General features: G+C 38.4%; 2 protein-coding genes across 8 annotated transcripts in view; one reads left to right on the top strand and one right to left on the bottom strand.

Moving 5' to 3' along the window:
• The window catches only part of agbl4 (AGBL carboxypeptidase 4), a 371,132-nt gene extending 361,871 nt beyond the window's left edge, over positions 1–9,261 (bottom strand). The window contains exons 1-2 of the mRNA XM_056259613.1: positions 8,991–9,261; positions 7,127–7,249 (exon numbers count right to left, since the gene is read on the bottom strand). Of these exons, the coding sequence (XP_056115588.1) occupies positions 7,127–7,249; positions 8,991–9,027 (160 nt within the window). The 5' untranslated portion in view covers positions 9,028–9,261. The remainder of the gene's footprint in view (positions 1–7,126; positions 7,250–8,990) is intronic.
• Positions 9,262–16,644: 7,383 nt separating this feature from the next.
• The window catches only part of elavl4 (ELAV like neuron-specific RNA binding protein 4), a 79,766-nt gene continuing 77,845 nt past the window's right edge, over positions 16,645–18,565 (top strand). For 2 of the 7 annotated variants that reach the window (XM_056259595.1, XM_056259590.1), the window contains exon 1: positions 16,648–17,205. In XM_056259595.1, coding sequence (XP_056115570.1) covers positions 17,158–17,205 — 48 coding nt within the window. In that variant the 5' untranslated portion in view covers positions 16,648–17,157. Of the gene's footprint in view, positions 17,206–17,765; positions 17,895–18,565 lie in introns of all 7 variants that reach the window. The other 5 variants (XM_056259588.1, XM_056259585.1, XM_056259589.1 and 2 more) reach the window with 5 other exon arrangements.

The raw sequence follows: 18,565 nt of genomic DNA, 5'->3' as shown, positions 1-18,565 counted from the left end.
GAATCTCAACAGCCATCAATAGCCTAAGAGCTGATGTTTCATTCAAGATCTCTCCAAGCTGCAGGGCTCTGGTCCAACATAACCAAGGCTGATGGTGGGAATGTCAGGCAGGATTATCACCCGTTTCATTTGCTTGTGCACATTTGAAATATCTGCTCGCCCGGCTCGTTCCACAGTGTGGACACTCTAAAGCCAAGCACTCTAGGGGTGAGTACATATTACAGCATGACTGTAGACAGACCACTGTGCACTCCTGCTCTGAGAAGCAGTTGCTATACTGGCAGGAAGAGTGAGGACCAATTTAAATTATAGTTCAGCTATGCGGTTCATCTTTGTGCATGAGACTGTGAGGATATGGTACAAACATGCAAAGCACAAATGCTTGTTCTTTCATGTTAAATTACAATGACTTAGGGGACAAAAAAAAAGTTTAAAAATGCAAAGTGCAGGGCAGTGGAATGTAAAACATAACGCAAGGTCTCATTCCCTCTTTTGTCATGACCCTTGAGCCAGGTTGTGACAATCTTTTACCTAGATCGCCACATTTTTAGAATGTGTGTCATGCATAAGATGCTGCAAAAGATGCAAGTACACTTGTCAAAGAGGTTAGTCTAACACATGTTTGCAGAGAAAAACAATGGAGTGGAATACAAAAAGCCCCTTACTGTGCATAATTTGTTAGCTATTTTAAAGGACATAAAGTGTTTATCAAAATTCAATAACATTTACCACCTCTGGAACAACTTTTATGTACTGCTGCTCTAGTTTAGTTGTTTAGCAGTACGGTGCAGCGCTATGATTTCTTGTAGAGAATGGGTTTAGCACAGTCCATTGTGGTGCTTTGATTTCGTGTTGGGGGGGGGGGGGGGGTAAGTATAGTCCTACACTCCACATTCTGTTTTACTCATGAACATTGTAAATTACAGAAGCTTAATGATTTGGAACTGTTGCTTCATGTTGTCCTGACATTAACCAAGTGGATCAATTAGAAAAAGAAAAAAGACAGTATTTTGTCACAGAAAACAGTGCTCAGACCACTTTGTGAAATACCTGTAAATGTTACAGCCGTTTGGCATTGTGCATTGACTTGAGTGATATATGATTAAAGGGCCACAATGAGTAAGGATCTGTTACAGTAAAACTCAAGAACCGAGGCTGTTAACCTTGAGGTTTAGGAGGGGGAAGAGCGCAAAACCTCTTCCACACATGGTCTCTGAGTGCACAGATATTTTCTTCAGGGTCGAAGCTGTATAACACCACAGGCCTGAGGATCAGTTAGAGGAATGAAAGAGATAAAGCTACAAAATTGACAAAGGACAAGCAGGCTAGCTTTAACTAGCTAAATGGGGGACAAAAAACACTTGATAAAAACAATAAATCAGAAAACTGTGCTGGTTCTTCAGAAAACAGCCCAAATCAATTCAATTCAATCCTTCTTAAAACCTTGAGAGAAAAAAAGAGAGAAAACCATAAGACACCAGACAGTGATATAGCTTTCTTAGTAGGAGCATGACTTTTCTTCTAAACACCAAAGCATTTACAAGCATAATATTCATCTTCTAAGCACTAAGCACAAAATCTGCAACTAATATCTCTTCCACTTGTCTTTTTATACTTGTCCATGTAGCTGTTATGATTTGTTGAGGGCAGGAATACATCTAGAGTAGCCTAATATCTGTTTAAGTACTCTTCATCCTCCCTGTAAAGCCTGCTGTTTCTGCAGCCACTTGTGCTGAGCATAAAGCCTGATTGTTAGAATGTTTCCACTTCTTTAATCAATGGGGATCTGAGTGTCTTGATTCAGGGTACATCTGAAGTATATAAATATCTGCTGGCAAGCCTGGCTGCTTTTTGTCCCCTTGGCCTTCTTACTTTTTTTCCCCTCCCTTCATCCCCTCTTGTCTTTCTGGGGTGTTAAATGTAATCATTCAACCACTAGATGCACTCTGCAAGAGTGACATGAAGCATGAGGACTTTGAGGGAAGATAAAAACAGACAGAAAAACTCTACTGAATGTAAAAAAAGATGGGGAAAAAACGCAAAACAATTAAAGCCCCATCAGCGGAGAGATTTTTCCCTACTGTTTATCCTCATTAGCAAGCGTGCGGCTGAGGCCTTGTCCCCTCTCCGAACACATTTCTTTTGTTCGCTGAATCGAAGGAGTTTTTTTCATCTATTATGATTACAATGGATAATTTAAAATCCCCAGTGCAAATCCGTTAAATGCTTAGGGGGTACCGCACATCTCGGATTGTTATTGGTGGATACGTTATATCCTGCCCTTGGTAGGAATCGAATCATTATGTAGACACACATACGCATATATGCACTTGTGTACACACACACACCTTCTTCCTCTGCCTCTAGCAGGCACCAGATTTAATCAGAAGCTACAGTCAATAAGTTTTATCACTCAGAGCTTCTGATAAGCATCAGCATGTGGAGAAATATTTTTGACATAATTTACCACCAGAATGAATTATGAAACTAATGTGAGAACATCTACACGAATGAAAGGGAAGGTGTGAGGTAATGAATGACATGCACTTCAAAACCTTCAAATGCTATTCCTCATTTGCAAAATTCCTCAAAATGCTAAAAGGTTTACATTAAATATACTTGATTCTGGCATGCTAAATTTGGATGCTTTTATCCAGAGGCCATAGATTAATGTAAGACAATCAATCCTGTCAATGTCAGTTATATATTTTATTTTATTTTAAGTCAGCTACTACAAAAAAAAACATTGACAAACAAATGTTTCTAAATTAGAATAAAACCACATTATTAAAAACCTCAGATAATATCACACGATTAAAGTGCTAATTATAATCATTAAAGCTCTTTTAAATTCAAGAATCTATGGAATTTACATAATGCGGCAAACGTAACTATATCTATAGAGCCATCAATAACGTTTTAATGACGCCTTCGGGAAATATTCATTATGTTTTTTACTATCAAACTGTGCATAATGGGGGTTATTTTAATAAGTTATGCTAAAAAAGACAGAGACACAGAAGTGAGAGAGAATTAGAAACCTGTAGGCCCAAATGCATAAGAAAAGATATACCACTGACCTAATCTGCATATGGCTGACAAGAAAATGAGTTACATCTCATCTAAATGTAAATTAAGTGTTTTATGCCTTCAGTAAACAGTTTACGTATCCATGGTCTGTTTTAATTAACCAATTAGAATTTATTACCCGGATACTAAAGATAAGAGACATTTTTCTGACTTTTTTTCTCTCTCTCATGACAGCTGTCTAAAGGGAGAAAGAAACAAGAAACCATTTTTCTGGCAGAGGGAAGGAACTTGAGTGATATCTTGGCTTTTAAGTCAGATGCATTTGCTTGAAGTTCCATTGGATGGTGCGATCAAGGATTGAAATCTTGTGTGTAGCAGTCACAGTGCAAATACTGTATAAATGTTGGGGAAGCAACTCTGAAAATATTGTTTACTAAGCTACAAACTAATCATAATTTGAAGTAGTTAAACTATACTCGTGCTACTGCTTTATAAAAACAATCAGCTTTACTGCAAGACAAATAGAAGTAGCTAACTACAGTACATAGAAGGGTTTTTTCCTTTATAAATAAAAAAATATCCAAGTATATATATATATGTATATATATATATATATATATGTATATATATATATATAGTATATGTAGACTATATGTATACCAGAATTTGCTAAAACTGACTGCACAGTGCACAGCCATATACAGTGCTGGTCAGAATTATTTGCCCCCTTGGTAAATATGCAAAAAAAAAAAAAAAAAAAAAAATCTGCATTGTTTATCCTTTTGATATATTTTTTTATTTAAAAAATGCAAAAATCTAATCTTTCATTGAAGTAAAAGAATTGAAAGTGTCGGGAAAATCACATTATTAAATAAATGTTTTTCTCCAAAACACATTGGGAATAATTATTTGCCCCCTTTTATTAAATACTTTTTGCAACCTCCTTTTTCCAAGATAACAGCTCTGAGTCTTCTCCTATAATGCCTGATGAGTTTGGAGAACACCTGACAAGAGATCAGAGACCATTCCTCTATATATACAGAACCTCTCCATATCCTTCAGATTCCCAGATCCATGTTGGTGCTTCTTCTCTTCAGTTCAGCCCACTCATTTTCTATAGGGTTCAGGTCTGGGGACTGGGATGGCCATTGCAGATGCTTGGTATTGTGCTCAGTGACCCATTTTTGTTTTGATTTTGATGTTTGTTTTTGGATCACTGTCCTGTTGGAAGATCCAAACATGGCCCATTATAAGATTTCTAGCATAGGCTGTCAGGTTTAGATTTTTTATCAGTTGGTATTTGATCGAATCCATGATGCCATCTATCTGAACAAGATGTCATGTGTTCTCCAAACTCATCAGGCATTATAGGAGAAGACTCAGAGCTGTTATCTTGGAAAAAGGAGGTTGCAAAAAGTATATAATAAAAGGGGGCAAATAATTGTTCCCAACGTGAACCCCCCCCCCACTTTCAATTATTTTACTTCAATGAAAGGTAAATCTTTGCTAATTTCTTTAATAAAATATCAAAAGGATTAACAATGCAGATTTATTTTACAGCCATCTTTGATCATATTTACCAAGGGGGCTTACCAATTCTGACCAGCACTGTATTTTGGAAAAGGGTATAACTTTTTTCTCAAGATCTGAGCGAGTGATATCTAATGCATCTATGCTATTATTTTCATTTTTTACAGGCTAACCTAGGGGATATTTTATCCTTTGACTGCCTATTAAATATCATTTCCATTTTGAAGGTGCTGACTTTCACTGTAACAAAGGAGTGGCTACGAACGGTGAAAAGTTATCACTCGCTGACAGGTGGCTTTCTGACAAATGAGCCCAGATCGCAACAAACCTTTCCATTTCCACATCTTCTTCAACATAAAGGGAAGAGCGTTTGATTAATGACCGGATGTGCCTAGCTCTGAAAACTTTGCTGAACTATTGCGCCTTAAGTCCTTCAATTGACACGGGGGCTTCAGCTCTCAAAGTCACTTACGTCAAAACCCCAGATTGTTGCCAAGAAAGTGCCGCTTCCCTTTTGTCAGAGTGTAAGTGGTTAACATCATTTCACTGCAGTGTTGCTTTGCTGAAACAGCAACAGGACATTAATTTGACATTAGCGCTGTAACATCAATTCCTCTCCATTTTCCAACTTGGATAATGCATTTACTGGAAGCAGATTAATATCTATTCCATAAATCATTCAGAGAATTTGCCGAGCCAGAGACATGGGGGTAATGTCATATATGTTAGCTGATCCTGGTCTTGCGGCTGGATGTTCATTAATCAGTGCCTCGGGGTCCTCGGGGCCAGTCAGAGGGGAAAACAGAGAAACTTATAAAACATCCTGATTATTTATTTATATTGACTTTGGCTCTGTAACTTATGTTAATATTCTATGTCCTTTTATTGCCGCCCTACGCCACTACGCCCAAAACATCATCCACTCTCGGCTATCGCTTTCACATGGCTACCGCCAACATCCAAGCAAGCTTACGATGAACGCCTTTGTTTTGATGACAGTAATAAACATCTCTATGATGACGGATGGTTTAACTCCTAAAGCACAATGTGAACATTATTAGTTCTGGTAGAGTTGCTCCGTCAGAACCATATTGATTTATCAAGTTACTTTAGAATTGATTTGAAGTGGTCAGTCTTACGTTTCAGACACTGGATCCATAACCAACTGCTTTTTTTCAGTTTAACATTCAACCCAAACTGCCAGATATGACCAGAAAGACTCGCTCCACCTAAAAATTGTACTATTACAGAATATTTCCAAGACCAAAAAATCTATATGATAAAAAAAAACCTCCCCACAGGGAGCCTAGCCACAGGCGAGCTCTTTCCCCGCGGAGGGATGAATTGGTTGGCTGTCAAGAATATGAAAGCTGAGTCTCATCTGCTGGAGACCCTGAACCTAATCTCCCAGCAAAGAATGATATTGTGCCTGTTCCAGCCATACTGATTCACTGTCAATCTGGCCCAAAGCTGCTCTCAGCTGCCCACTTGACCTTGTCACTGCATAAGCACTTTATTTTCATTACATCACTGTTCATTCAGACTGGCAAAAAGTGCCAAACAAAGGCCATTTACTCAAAAGCATTCTTCAAAATATCATAACTTGCTTTAATTACAGTTTTCAGCGAGGTAGACCGACAAGAGCAGTCACTTTCAAATGAAACACTTCAATTTTTACCCCTCCATTTAAAAGGGAGATAATTATCCATTAAAAGCCCCGCTCACATGGACAATAGTCTCTCTCAGGCTGTGCTGCCATATGCTAAAATAGTATGGTTAAACAAAAGACACTGACAATGATTTTTGTACAAACATGTTTGACGATAGAGGTCTACTGCTCTCCTGGGAATTCAAGGGTGTATCGCATTTGTAGTGGTAACAGTGTGTTATTCTAGCTGTTCACCGTATTCATCCTTCTGAATCTATAATTAACTGCCATGTTAACATATTGTTCAACTAAGGTGCTGTTAAATTAATATTCTGTTTATATACTAGATAAATTAGATCATGAACATGTCAACGTCACACGCTTATGTTAACATGTTACATTCCGCTTACACTCATGAAACTCGGCACAAGCTTATAATGGCAATTTAGTGTTAGTAAACTGCTGATAAAATATTGGTTCTAGATTCCTTTACTTTGTAAATGTCTGATAAACAATGAATATTTAATATGACTTTAGAATAATGTACAAATTTTAAACAAATATTTTATCAGCAATTTACTCACATTTTTAAATGTTAAAATGCTGTTTACTATTCCACTATTCTATTCTTAGTCCATTTTTACAATTTTATCCTGTGCTAATGGTGCAGAATTTACACTAGTGTTCAAAAGTTTGAGGGCACTAAGAATTTATTATTATTATTATTTTTTTACCTTTATTCAACAAAGATCTACTTAACTGATCAAAAATGACAGTAAATATATACTGATATTTATAATGTTACAAAAGATTTCTATTTCAAATAAATGCTATTCTTAAATGGTAATGTAGACATGACAGCACTCAGTATAGGGATGAAAAAGGGACTAAAAAAATACAAATACTCAAATCTCTCACCACTCTCAAAGCAAGCGTCAAAGATGACATGACCTTTCTTGTCTGGTCCGGTGTATCCTGGAGGGGTGATCATCAGTTTGTTCACATTCCCAACCAGAGCATCCTCCCCCCCTGCTTCATTATCTGCCACACAAAATTCAGAAGTACAGTAAAGTAAAAAAAAATTGTGATTGGCCCACAGTTTCAAATATCAAAAAACACATTCCATTTTAATACACCAAAAACAAAAAATAAATTAGCAATGACTTCTCTATCTGTTGCTGCCTTCAAAATTATTAAGCAACAGTTATACCATATTTATGTAACATAGCAATTGAAATCGGCCATCGAAACAGGGTTGTTGATCAGTGTGCACTTTGTGTATGACAAAAACAGTGCCAACACAGATTACATTGAGACAGTGAATTATTTTTACATTAAGATACATAACATAAACATAACATGAAATTAACATATAACATGAAAAATGACATTCAAACTTAAACAAAAAGAAAATTAATAAAAGCAGACATTATAAAAGAAATTGTTCTCCAAAAATGGTGTCTTAATTTACTCCAAATCAAATCTGTATCACTTTCTTTCTTCCACTCAAGCCAAAAGGAGATGTTAGGCAGAATGACAGCACTCAGTCACAATTCACTTCCATTGTATGGAGAGAAAAAAGAAAAAGAAAAAGAAAAGAAAAGAAAAGAAAAGAAAAGAAAAGAAAAGAAATGAAATGAAAATAAAAAAATGCATTTAAAGAGAATGGCGAATGAACCTTTCATTATGCTTAAGTGTTTGCAAAGAGATGAGGGTAAATAAATGAAGATGAATTTTCATTTTGGGTGAACAAACCATTTAAGTAGTGCTGAATATCCAAAGAAAAACCAAACAGTATTTGCCTATGTGTGTGTGTGTGTGTGTGTGTGTGTGTGTGTGTGTGTGTGTGTGTGTGTGTGTGTGTGTGTGTGTGTGTGTGTGTGTGTGTGTGTGTGTGTGTTTGTGTCCACATGAGTAAATCATACTAAGTGATGTTTTTTGAAAATGTAAAAAAAAAAACAGAAAGTTTTCTGTGATGGGTAGGTTTAGCAGTAGAGTTAGTGTAAGGTGATAGAATTTACAATTTGTACGGTATAAAAATCATTGTGTCTCCATAAAATATGAAAATGTGTGTGTGTGTGTGTGTGTGTGTGTGTGTACATGTATTGAGAGAGAGAGAGAGAGAGAGAGAGAGAGAGAGAGAGAGAGAGAGAGAGAGAGAGAGAGAGAGAGAGAGAGAGAGAGAGAGAGAGAGAGAGAGAGGATGAATTTATATAGGACGTTGAATTTCAGAAAATTTTCACAGAGAAGGCTGTCTGATCAGATTACTACTAACATAGATTGTGTAAAAATACTAGCAAAGTAGTGAACATCTAGTCTGGCTAGTCAGGACTTGTAAAGCTAGCATAAACGAGTACATGTCTTGTACATTTTACCAATGAAATGCACAGGAAACCTAGTAGTCTCGTAAAGATGTAGTAAAGCCATTAAAGTGTGAATATATAACGTTAGTCACAGTATCTGGAAACGTCCACCTTAACAAGGCTGGACTACAAGCACGCGTGGTGTTGCATTTCATGACTTATCTAGCTGTAAGTGAATATATATCGCAATACATAGACGCTTTGTAATTTATTGACTCTCTTGAGTGCTGGAGAGTATCACAATAATAATGTTTATTCGGCTAACGTTAGCAAACAGTCACTGTGTTTACATGGACGAAGCGCTCATATCATGCACCTAACGGCTACATTTGCACGCTCTACATGCACAGACAGCATCCAACGCGTGTCTGTCAATAGAACAATATGACTCTGTATGAATGTGTTTTAATTTTACACACCAGTATCGAGATGTTCTCTGCTGTTTTCTTCCATCATCCGATCATACAGCCTCACACAGGCTTGCGACGCTGAAGGAGCGTTTCCAAGACGACGGCGTGCTGTGGCGCGAGAGGGAGGATTTGACGTAACCAGCAGGTGCGTGTAAGCGCGGGAAAAGCGCACAGCTCCCCCAGCCACACGGATGTCTCCCCACAACGCGCCAAGAAAATCGTCCAAATGGAGAGAAAATGTCAGCAGTGTTTACAGACTACAAGCCCTTTATTAGCTGCTGATAAAACATTGACTATAACATCCACTATATTATGCGTTCATGTTTTTTTTTTTTTCGTGTCTATTTGATTTGAACCCACCTATGCACGTGTGTCCTCCTAAAAAGTTGGACTTAAAATGTACACACTTTCTTTTCTGGGAAAATAGCCCAAACATATTGTCCCTCCCACTGGGAAGTAGCAAATTAAGTAAATAATACTCACTTAATTACGTTGGGTTAAAAATAACCCAATGAGCAACCCAACTGTGTGTCATTTTAACCCAATGCATTGGGTTAAAAGTCAGTTGTGTTAAAAGTAACCCAACAGTTAAGTAAACATTTTTTTTTATCTAATAAACTTCCGATTGTTCATTTGTATAAAACGATAAATATGTCTCAACAAATATATATTTTTAATTACAAACTAAATATTAGAATAATATAAATATGCATGTACATGAATTAAAAATACACAAGTGTACATACAACAACAACATACGTAACCCAACAGCCGGGTTATTACTAGAAATTACCCAACAATAAAAATAAAAACATTTTTGTAAAAATTACCCAACAAAGTGACCCAATATGTGTAACCCAATGGTTGGGTTAAAAAATAACCCAGCATTTTTTTTACTGTGTAGCTAATTAATGGCTGACATAACTACAGACTAATGGCACAAAAAAAAGCTTTCAAATATGCTATGTTCCACCCAAACTTCCTGACTCAATGGAAAAAAATGGAAAAACAGGACAGACAGCTATGCATGTACCCTAAAATTATACACTCTAAAAAATGAGCTCTAAAAAGCTGTTGGGTTAAATTTATAAATTGCATTTTTTAATCCAACAATTGGGTTTGTCCATATTTGACCCAAAATTGGGTTAAAACAACCCAGCATTTTTTAGAGTGTAGGGATGTGGATCAGCGTTGTAGTACTGTGACCACAGTCCGAGAACAAGTCCATCTCGAGTCTCAGCCCAAAACCATATGATCTTGGACTTGTCATGGAATTGGGAGCACTTTGACTTGGTCTTGACTCAGACTCAATTTATTCAGGTCTCTGCCTGGTGTTGACTACAACACTGATGTGGATGCTATTTGCAGGGTCATTCCAGACTAAATTGAGCAACTGAATTCCTTCACAAGGGACCCATTGACAATGGGTGAATTGAGTGGTCAGTATAGGTCCTTTTATCGTTAATGATCCAGGTGGATGCTGCACATTGGTGGTGGTTGAGGAGATTCCCCCCTTCCATGTAAAGAGCTTTGAGTACCCGCTATATAAATGTAACAAATTATTAATTATGATCTGATATTGGGTGGCATGTTCTCACAATTTTATTTCTGAAACATTTTGCATCACTGCCTGTAACCAATGCTGACACACAGACTATTTGATATAAATGTTAGTTATCACTACAATGTTATTCTATAAACATGAATTTAGTGTTTACTATAGTATATGTCCTTGGCAACACTCAGATTAAAGTTGATGTGATGTATGGTTTTGTGTAGGATTTTTCAAACGGCCACATGTGAGTGATTCCATTCAATTCCATTCAAAAGAAGATGCTCACTTTTGAATGGAATTCACTCCCAGATAAGAAATAAAGCAGGTTAGCACTCCACATGTTTTTTTTTTTGTTTTGTTTTTTTACCAGGCACCACACAAACAGCCAGTACACAAGTGTTTAATTTTTTTTTAACACAAGTGTCAGGGTTATGTCTTTTGTTTTTCCTGTGTTTGAATTTCACCCTGAGTTGGTTTAGTTTTGCTCTGTTTTCTGTTTCCTTTGTTCCCACCTCTGGTTAGTCTCCTTGGTTACTCATTGTTTGATTAGTGTTCACACCTGGTATTCATTGCATTGATTTGTTTGGTCTGTGTATTTAAGTTATGTCTACGTATGCCAGCTACAGATTGTGCGAGTTCAGAAATTCTATAATATCATCATAAATCACACTGTACGACATGAATGTAGACTGTATGATGATGACTATAAAGGCTTTTCACACTTGAAATAGTTAACCCTGGGTCATTCTAAACCCTGCGTAAACTGTATCCTGGGTTATCTTGCTTCATGTTTCACACTCCTCATAATTTACCCAGGGTTAACAATTAATCCTGGGTATTCATAAGCTGATGTTTCACATTGTACATTCCTAAACCCTGCATATCTGTGGGGTCAGTGTCATTGATTGGATGAACGCAGTACGCGACCTGTTTACATAAAAGCTCTAGCATTGTGCATCCTCGTATTGCCGACTGTTCTATCGAGTTTATACTGAATGGATACTTCGGACTACAAAGGTAAGAATGAAACGGTCTCTTCTTCACTCAAATTGTCGCGTTTTCCGTCAGCATTTGACATTTTTCCTCTGAAACGTTGAATTTACTGTTTATATACAATGTGCAGTATTTCACAAAGTACGCAAATATGTACTTGATTGGTTATCTGTTGCAAAGCGTCTAGCTTTAACATTCTAACACTGCATCGTTTCACTATGTACAAGTTTGGCAACGCAATGGGGGGTTAAAACTGCAAAAGCAGTGCTAACCCTACTGCAGTGCAGGGTTTCACAACCCCATAAAAAGGGTGCTAACCCCGCTTCTAAATTACAAGTGTGAAACGTTCCTTTACCCAGGGTTAAAAGCGGTGTTTAGAACGACGATAAGCCGGGGTTAAGCGCAGTGTGAAAGCCCTTTTGAATCATAGGCTACAACGCAAGGTAGTAGAAGAATAAAACGTCATCAGCATGCGCTATTTACGCTATAGTAAACAAATAGAGCAAGATAAATCTCACTTTGCCAATTGTGGTTTTTATGTGCGCTGAAAAAAAGAAAAGCACTGTAAGCGAAAGTGGAGAATATGGATGCGGTTATAGCTAGGGAAAAGAGGCTTGAGGTAAGCAGTTTTAAGTTTTAGCATTTTAAGTTGATCAATATGCCATTTCATGTTGTGTTTTTATTGGCTAGTCAGTAGTAGTAGGCCGTAGCAGCAAACACACTGAGAGATGATACTGTCAGAAAATTATCGTAGGCTATCTTTGGTCACAAAACCGTGACAACCGCCATCTTTGAACCTCTCTTACCACTGTTCAGGAGCCACAACCACAAAAAATCAACACAATTGGTCATTTTTTAATGACAATTTACAATGTGTACCGGGAAATAGATTGCGTCGTTCTATTTATTTTGCCAGTTCTAGTCACCTGAGTATCTTGTTATTTTGAGTTTTGTTTTATTAAAAGAATTACTGGACCTAGATCCTGACTTTTATCATCACTGCCTGTAACCAATGCTGACACACAGACTATTTGATATAAATGTTATTTATCACTACAATGTTATTCTATAAACATGAATTTAGTGTTTACTATAAGTCTTTGGCAACACTCAGATTCACAATAAAGTAGATGTGATGTATGGTTTTGTGTAGGATTTTTCAAACGGCCACATTTGAGTGATTCCATTCAATTCCATTCAAAAGAAGATGCTCACTTTTGAATGGAATTCACTCCCAGATAAGAAATAAAGCAGGTTAGCACTCAACATGTAGGCTTTATATGAATTTAAAAAAGCATAGTATTATCTCTAGCTACCTTGAACCTGATATTTCTTTTTCTTATATTGTGAGGACAGAGATTGAGGTCATCAACCATCCCTCTTCAAGTGTCTAATTTTTTTTTTAAATGGCAATGTTCCTCACACCGACGGTGGCTGTCTCTCAATATAGATTGATTAAAGTGTATGGATTCCAGGACAATTGGAGCATAGCCTCTGCCATCAACCACAATCAAATCCGACCTCATTCATTTTCCATTAATAGTGCAGCTTTCTGATTAGCCTGCAAATGAACAACCATATGACTTGCGTTTCAGGAGGACACAGACATAGAGACCCTCAGCCACTAATTTTCAGGTTATGAGCGGAGCGGCGAGTGTCAGAAGCAGATGAAGAGAACGGGGGTCATCTTTAATAAGACAAAATTGGCAATGATTTTTTCCCTTGCGATCATATTTGACGGCAAACTACAACCAGCAGGGCAGCCAGGGTAGTTTGATTGTTTTTAAATAATGAGGAATTGTGCTGCACAGTACACCCTTCAAACTGAAAATTGAAAAGCTGTCCTTCATGGTATGTCATTCCCTAACATCTCCAATTATCTGGCTCCATGCCTCCCTGTTTATTTATTGAGACTGTCAATTCGTATTATGAATCGGGCAACAAAAATATAGATCGCTCGAAGCGATCTCCTCCTCATTCTTTTGTGTCTGCAGACGTCTGCGCATGCTCCAGGGTGCATGCGATGTACATGCATACACCCACTGCATAGATCTGTGAACAAAAACCAGGAAATATAATTGTAGGGGAAACAGAATCACAGCAGATATTCCTATGACAATTATGACGTGCCTGCAAAAGCCGAATTTCTTCTTCTTCTTCGCGCGCTGGTCCTGTCATGCGGTCTGCCAAGTGAACACATGATTTAATGAACCCATCAATCATAGAATACAAAAGCGAAGTACAGTCCACTTCTTGATCCTGTGATTTTTTAATTGGTTCCCACGAGACGCAATGTTTTTCCACATCAAAATAAGTTTTACCCCACCATTATAACCGACATGCTGCAAACAATGATGTGAGACGAGTGTGACGCCAACGGCTATGGCAAAACTGGATTGAGTTAAACATTAAAGATGAGACTTTCTCTTTGGGCTAGAGGTATTTGAAGCAAACACTCTATAGAGTCAACCTGAGTGTTTGTAAGTGTGGGTGTGCATTTCCAACGTGCCCAACATGTTTTTGGTGGTGTACAGGGAAACCCTTTTTAGACGGACCATGTTGGGAATCCACGCATGAGTCCCTTGCAGTGAATGGCAGGTCATCTGCATGGAACAGACAGCACACAGGAGAAGGGGCAGGCTCTGAACAGGCTTTATGAAGACACATAGAGTCACTATGGAGACAGCAATCAGAATCCTCCTGGGACCCTGGTGGACAGAGGAGGGAGAATGAGAGGCAGATGACTGGAATCAAGCAGTAGACTCCATGATTCAAGTGACAGCCCATCCCAGTGTGTGTACGCACATATACACACAATGTCTCCTGAACGATTTTGAACCAGGTCTGGTGTATACGCTAAAATCCGGTATAGGCAACGGTACTTGACAAACATAAAATCCTGCACAGTGATGACATAATTACAGCGAGAGTGGGAAAACAGTGCTTTTTAGCATTTTTAGCAATGGTGCCTTAGCATGCAACCCACTGGGTGGATTATTTACTTAAGATTTGCCTATAATGATGTTATTCTAAATGGATTTAGCATGAAATGTTACAACGCAGATGCTGTGGAGGTACAAAATGTTATAGCAAAAAACAAATGTGATACAGTTTTAAAAAATGTCTCATGTGCACACCATCTATGACGTAAAAATTGCAGTGTTCTCTCTCCATCTCTCTACTTTCAGTTGGCTTCAGTCCACCCTAACAGATGGGTCGGTGTCAATAGGCTGCTATTAACTGGACACACGCCTCTCATGGGGCCTGGAGACCAGATCATACTGTACCATACGCAGTTTTCAAGAAGAGGAAAGAAAGAAACAGCTCATTTTCCTGCTGTCATACCCACTTTTAGCTAACCTTCGCTTTTCACACTCACTAGAAACAAAACAGGTTGAAACTGACTTATTCTTGCATGATTTGTTATTTTGAGAGAGAAACATGTGGTTTTGTGGTTTGTCTTGTACCTGAGTTTAGCTGCCTCCGTTGGCATAAAGATGCTTTGCCATAGACAGTATTATATTAAATGTTGAACAATTAAAAAGTAATTGTTTAACACAAAACAACATAATGAATCTTGACAATTTAATCCACTCTCTTTATAATTATAGCTAAACAATTTAAATTAAACATCTTGTTAAAGTCTGATTTAGTATGCATATCGAATACTATTTTTTAAATGGTAAGATTACAGTGTTATGCGGTCATTGGCTGATGGGAATACATCTGCGAGTCTATGACTAAATCAATGAATAACAATGACCTCATGATTGCTCATACTTATAAGTTTGTCCATATAAAAGAATTATAAAGGAACATGAAACAACGTTTTCAAATCTAAAGCCAAGAATATGAGTCAACCAGTTATTTAAAGTAAAAAACAACAACAAAGAAACAAACATTAAATTAAAATAAATATTTAAATCAGATTTGATTACTGTATGCTACACAGAAAATAACCTCAATGGTTGGATAAAAATCAGGTTGTTTATTATTCTATGTAATTCTCAAATTAAATTAAAGGGTTTGGTTGTTTAATTATTCAGAGGACAGGTCATTACTCCTCGGGTTTCTCCTGATAAGTGGGAATCAGCGTTTAAGTTTTCATCTAAAGATTATTGTATTTTTAATCTTTTGAAACTACTTCTAATGAATCAATGATTATATTTCAGCAAATTCCAACACAACACAATTGAAAGACAAAAATTGTCTATGCAATTTAATAATCAGGCATTATACAAATTCCTTTATACATACAGTACAATGGCCCCAAAACATATTTGAACACTTAAGCCAAATTTGGAATATGTGAACAAATGATGCTAGACCTTTCAGAATTAACCAAGGTCAAGTCATAATAGCATGAAGTAAGTTCAACACAGTTGTCTCTAGCACAGTAACCACAGGTTTCTTCATCACATTAAATATGCACATGCCCCCCTAACATTTGACAACCAGAAAGTATGCATGTGCAACCTTTCTGTAAAATAAATACGAATTGGTTAGATATTTTGTTATCTAATGCAGTGGCATTTATATATATTTACATATTTACATTCATACGTATAAGTATCCAAATGCATTTCGGGGTCAGTGTAGCTATGTGAAGCAGTGAATCGAAGCACTGAACGGTGTACAATTACGCCAATGTCTTGCTCTGATGCCATTTCAGATGTAGAAACGTGTCCGGGAACGTTGTGTCGACATCTCAGCAGGGGTTTTCTCCGGCTAGGTGCCACTGGTCAAAGTTTTCTTAATGCTATTGGTCTATAAATCAGCCCCGTTCTCTCCCATACATCAAATGAGGCTGTCGCGAAGCGACGAAGGCGCAGAGGGAGGCGAGAGAGAAGAGAATGGAGGTGAGCGGGTGCCAAAGCGATCATGTGTTCCCCGCAAGCAGCAGGAGGAGAGCCGTGAAGCCAAACGGAGAGGAAAAGATGAGCCAGGAAAGGCAGATGTGCCTGTGTCATGTCTGTTATGAACAGTCTTCCCACCTTGTGGTAACACTGTGAACTGTAACTGCAGGAGAGCGTGATCGAGAAATAGACAGAGGGAGCGAGTGGAGGGTGGGGTGGGGGTAAAGAGAGATAGAGAGAGAGGGAGTGTGAGGAAGGGAGGGAGCAAGGAAGGAGAGAAAGAGAAAGAGAAAGGGTGAGGGAGAGAGAGAGAGAGGAGTTTAAACTAAGAGCTATGTTTTGGGACGAACTAATCTGCTAGAGAGCAGTGTGAGGATCGTAACGCATTGTGCGAGCGAGTGTGTGGAGGACAGATAAGGGAAGAAGCCCGGCAGACCGACTGCTTGTTTTAATGTGCTGACTCTGGGGAGCAAAAAAAAAAAAAAATATTGACTCTTCAGTCGTGTGCCGTGAGCCAGGGCACAAGCGCCACATTTAACAGAGGTGCACCAGAAAACACGGGCGCGAGAGAGGAGAAAATACATCCAGCCAGACAGCACATATAGAGGATTTCTCCTTCCTTTTCTTCTTTTTTTTTAATCTGTTCATTTTTCTTTCTTTTTTTTCTCGGGACTGATTCCCATTTCCAGTAGAGAAGAAGGAGCCGTAGAGCCACGAGAACGCAAAACAAACCATCACAAAAAGCGACAAGAAACGAAACACCGCCAACAAGATGTTTGAAATCAGCCGAACACTGAATGCTGCTTTGTTGAGCAATGAGGTAAAGGAATTGGATTTTCTTCTTCTGTCACCTCACTTCTCTAAGTGTGTGTTCATTATTCTGTTGTGCGTAACGTTTCTCTGTTTTATCAGTGTGTCCATGCTTCTAAATGTGGCAGCTGGCAGGTCCAAATGAATGTGCAGGGATTGAGCATTTAGGTCCAGTTAAACGTCTGCTAGCTGAAGGCAGAACCTCTTTGCTCTCCGGGCGTACTGTAATGGATGAGAGACTAGACTCGCTCTCTCTCTCTCTCTCCCACGCACAATCATTTCATTTTCTCATTTACTCAAAGCAAGATAGCTGTAACTGCTGAGCTTGCTTGATGACTTGCCCATCTGGGGCTTGCACTGAGTGTGTGCGTGCGTGTTTGTGTGAGTGTAGCGCCAATGTGAACGTAAGCACACGGCTCTCTATCACTGTGGCAGTTCAGTTTTCTCTTTCCTTTCGCCTCTTGCTATTTCTTTAGCCTGTATATTTCGTTACCACCTTGGCTAGCATTCTGTTCTCTTCCTCTTCTCTTCTTTTCTCCTCTTCCCTGTAAATGCGCACCTCGCGAGCAGTGTCTGAAGATGATGGTAAGGTGTTCACAGAACTCGGCAGTAGCCCAGGCGGAGGGCTCCTTCCCAGGCATGGGCTCGCCGCTTTTCCCCCGAGATCCATCCAGCCAACTGGGGGCCAGGGAGCTGGGGGTAAGAGGATAGACAGATCTGTTAGACATATGAACGAGAAAATAGATGGCACAGTAGAATAAGAATACTAACTTAATTTAGGTAAATGTGTGCAGCCTTAAGGCTTGAATTAGCCAATGTTTCATGCCTCATTGTGTGATGATACGGCCGCCCACTCCGACTAGATCTTTCTATCAGTTAGCCAGAGAGAAAGAGAAAGAGTGAGAAAAAGCAGCTTGTGTAAATGTATCGTTTGTGTATTCCTGCTCGGAATATGTTTGTGCGGCAGTGTACTGATGCCTAAAATTGAAAGTGCGCCACGTGTGTGTGTGTGTGTGTGTGTGTGTGTGTGTGAGTGTGTATGCTTAAAGTCATTTGAGCATTGTAAGGTTAGATGGCTAAAGGACAGATTTTTGTATGTACGGTTTGTTTCGAGCATCATTTTGAATTTCAAACAACTTTCCGAATGTGTTGTTTTGGTGCTCCCTGCAGCCTTTCAGCAGAAACGTGCTTGGAAATGTGTGAAATAGAAAGCATGTGTCTTATACTGAACAGACAGTTACAAAACTACCTCAAGTTCAACAATATGTGAGTGGCTCTATTGTAATTGTAATTTAATTCGTAGCACATCAACATTCAGCCGTTTTATTTCTCTACTGATAGGTGGCCATAACAGAGGATTCTAGACAAAT

The sequence above is a fragment of the Rhinichthys klamathensis genome, unplaced genomic scaffold (assembly GCF_029890125.1).
Source record: "Rhinichthys klamathensis goyatoka isolate OS25496 unplaced genomic scaffold, OSU_Roscu_1.1 h1tg000169l_1, whole genome shotgun sequence".
Lineage (NCBI taxonomy): Eukaryota > Metazoa > Chordata > Actinopteri > Cypriniformes > Leuciscidae > Rhinichthys > Rhinichthys klamathensis.
Note: the sequence above shows the minus strand (reverse complement) of the source record. Positions and strands in the feature narration are given on the sequence as shown.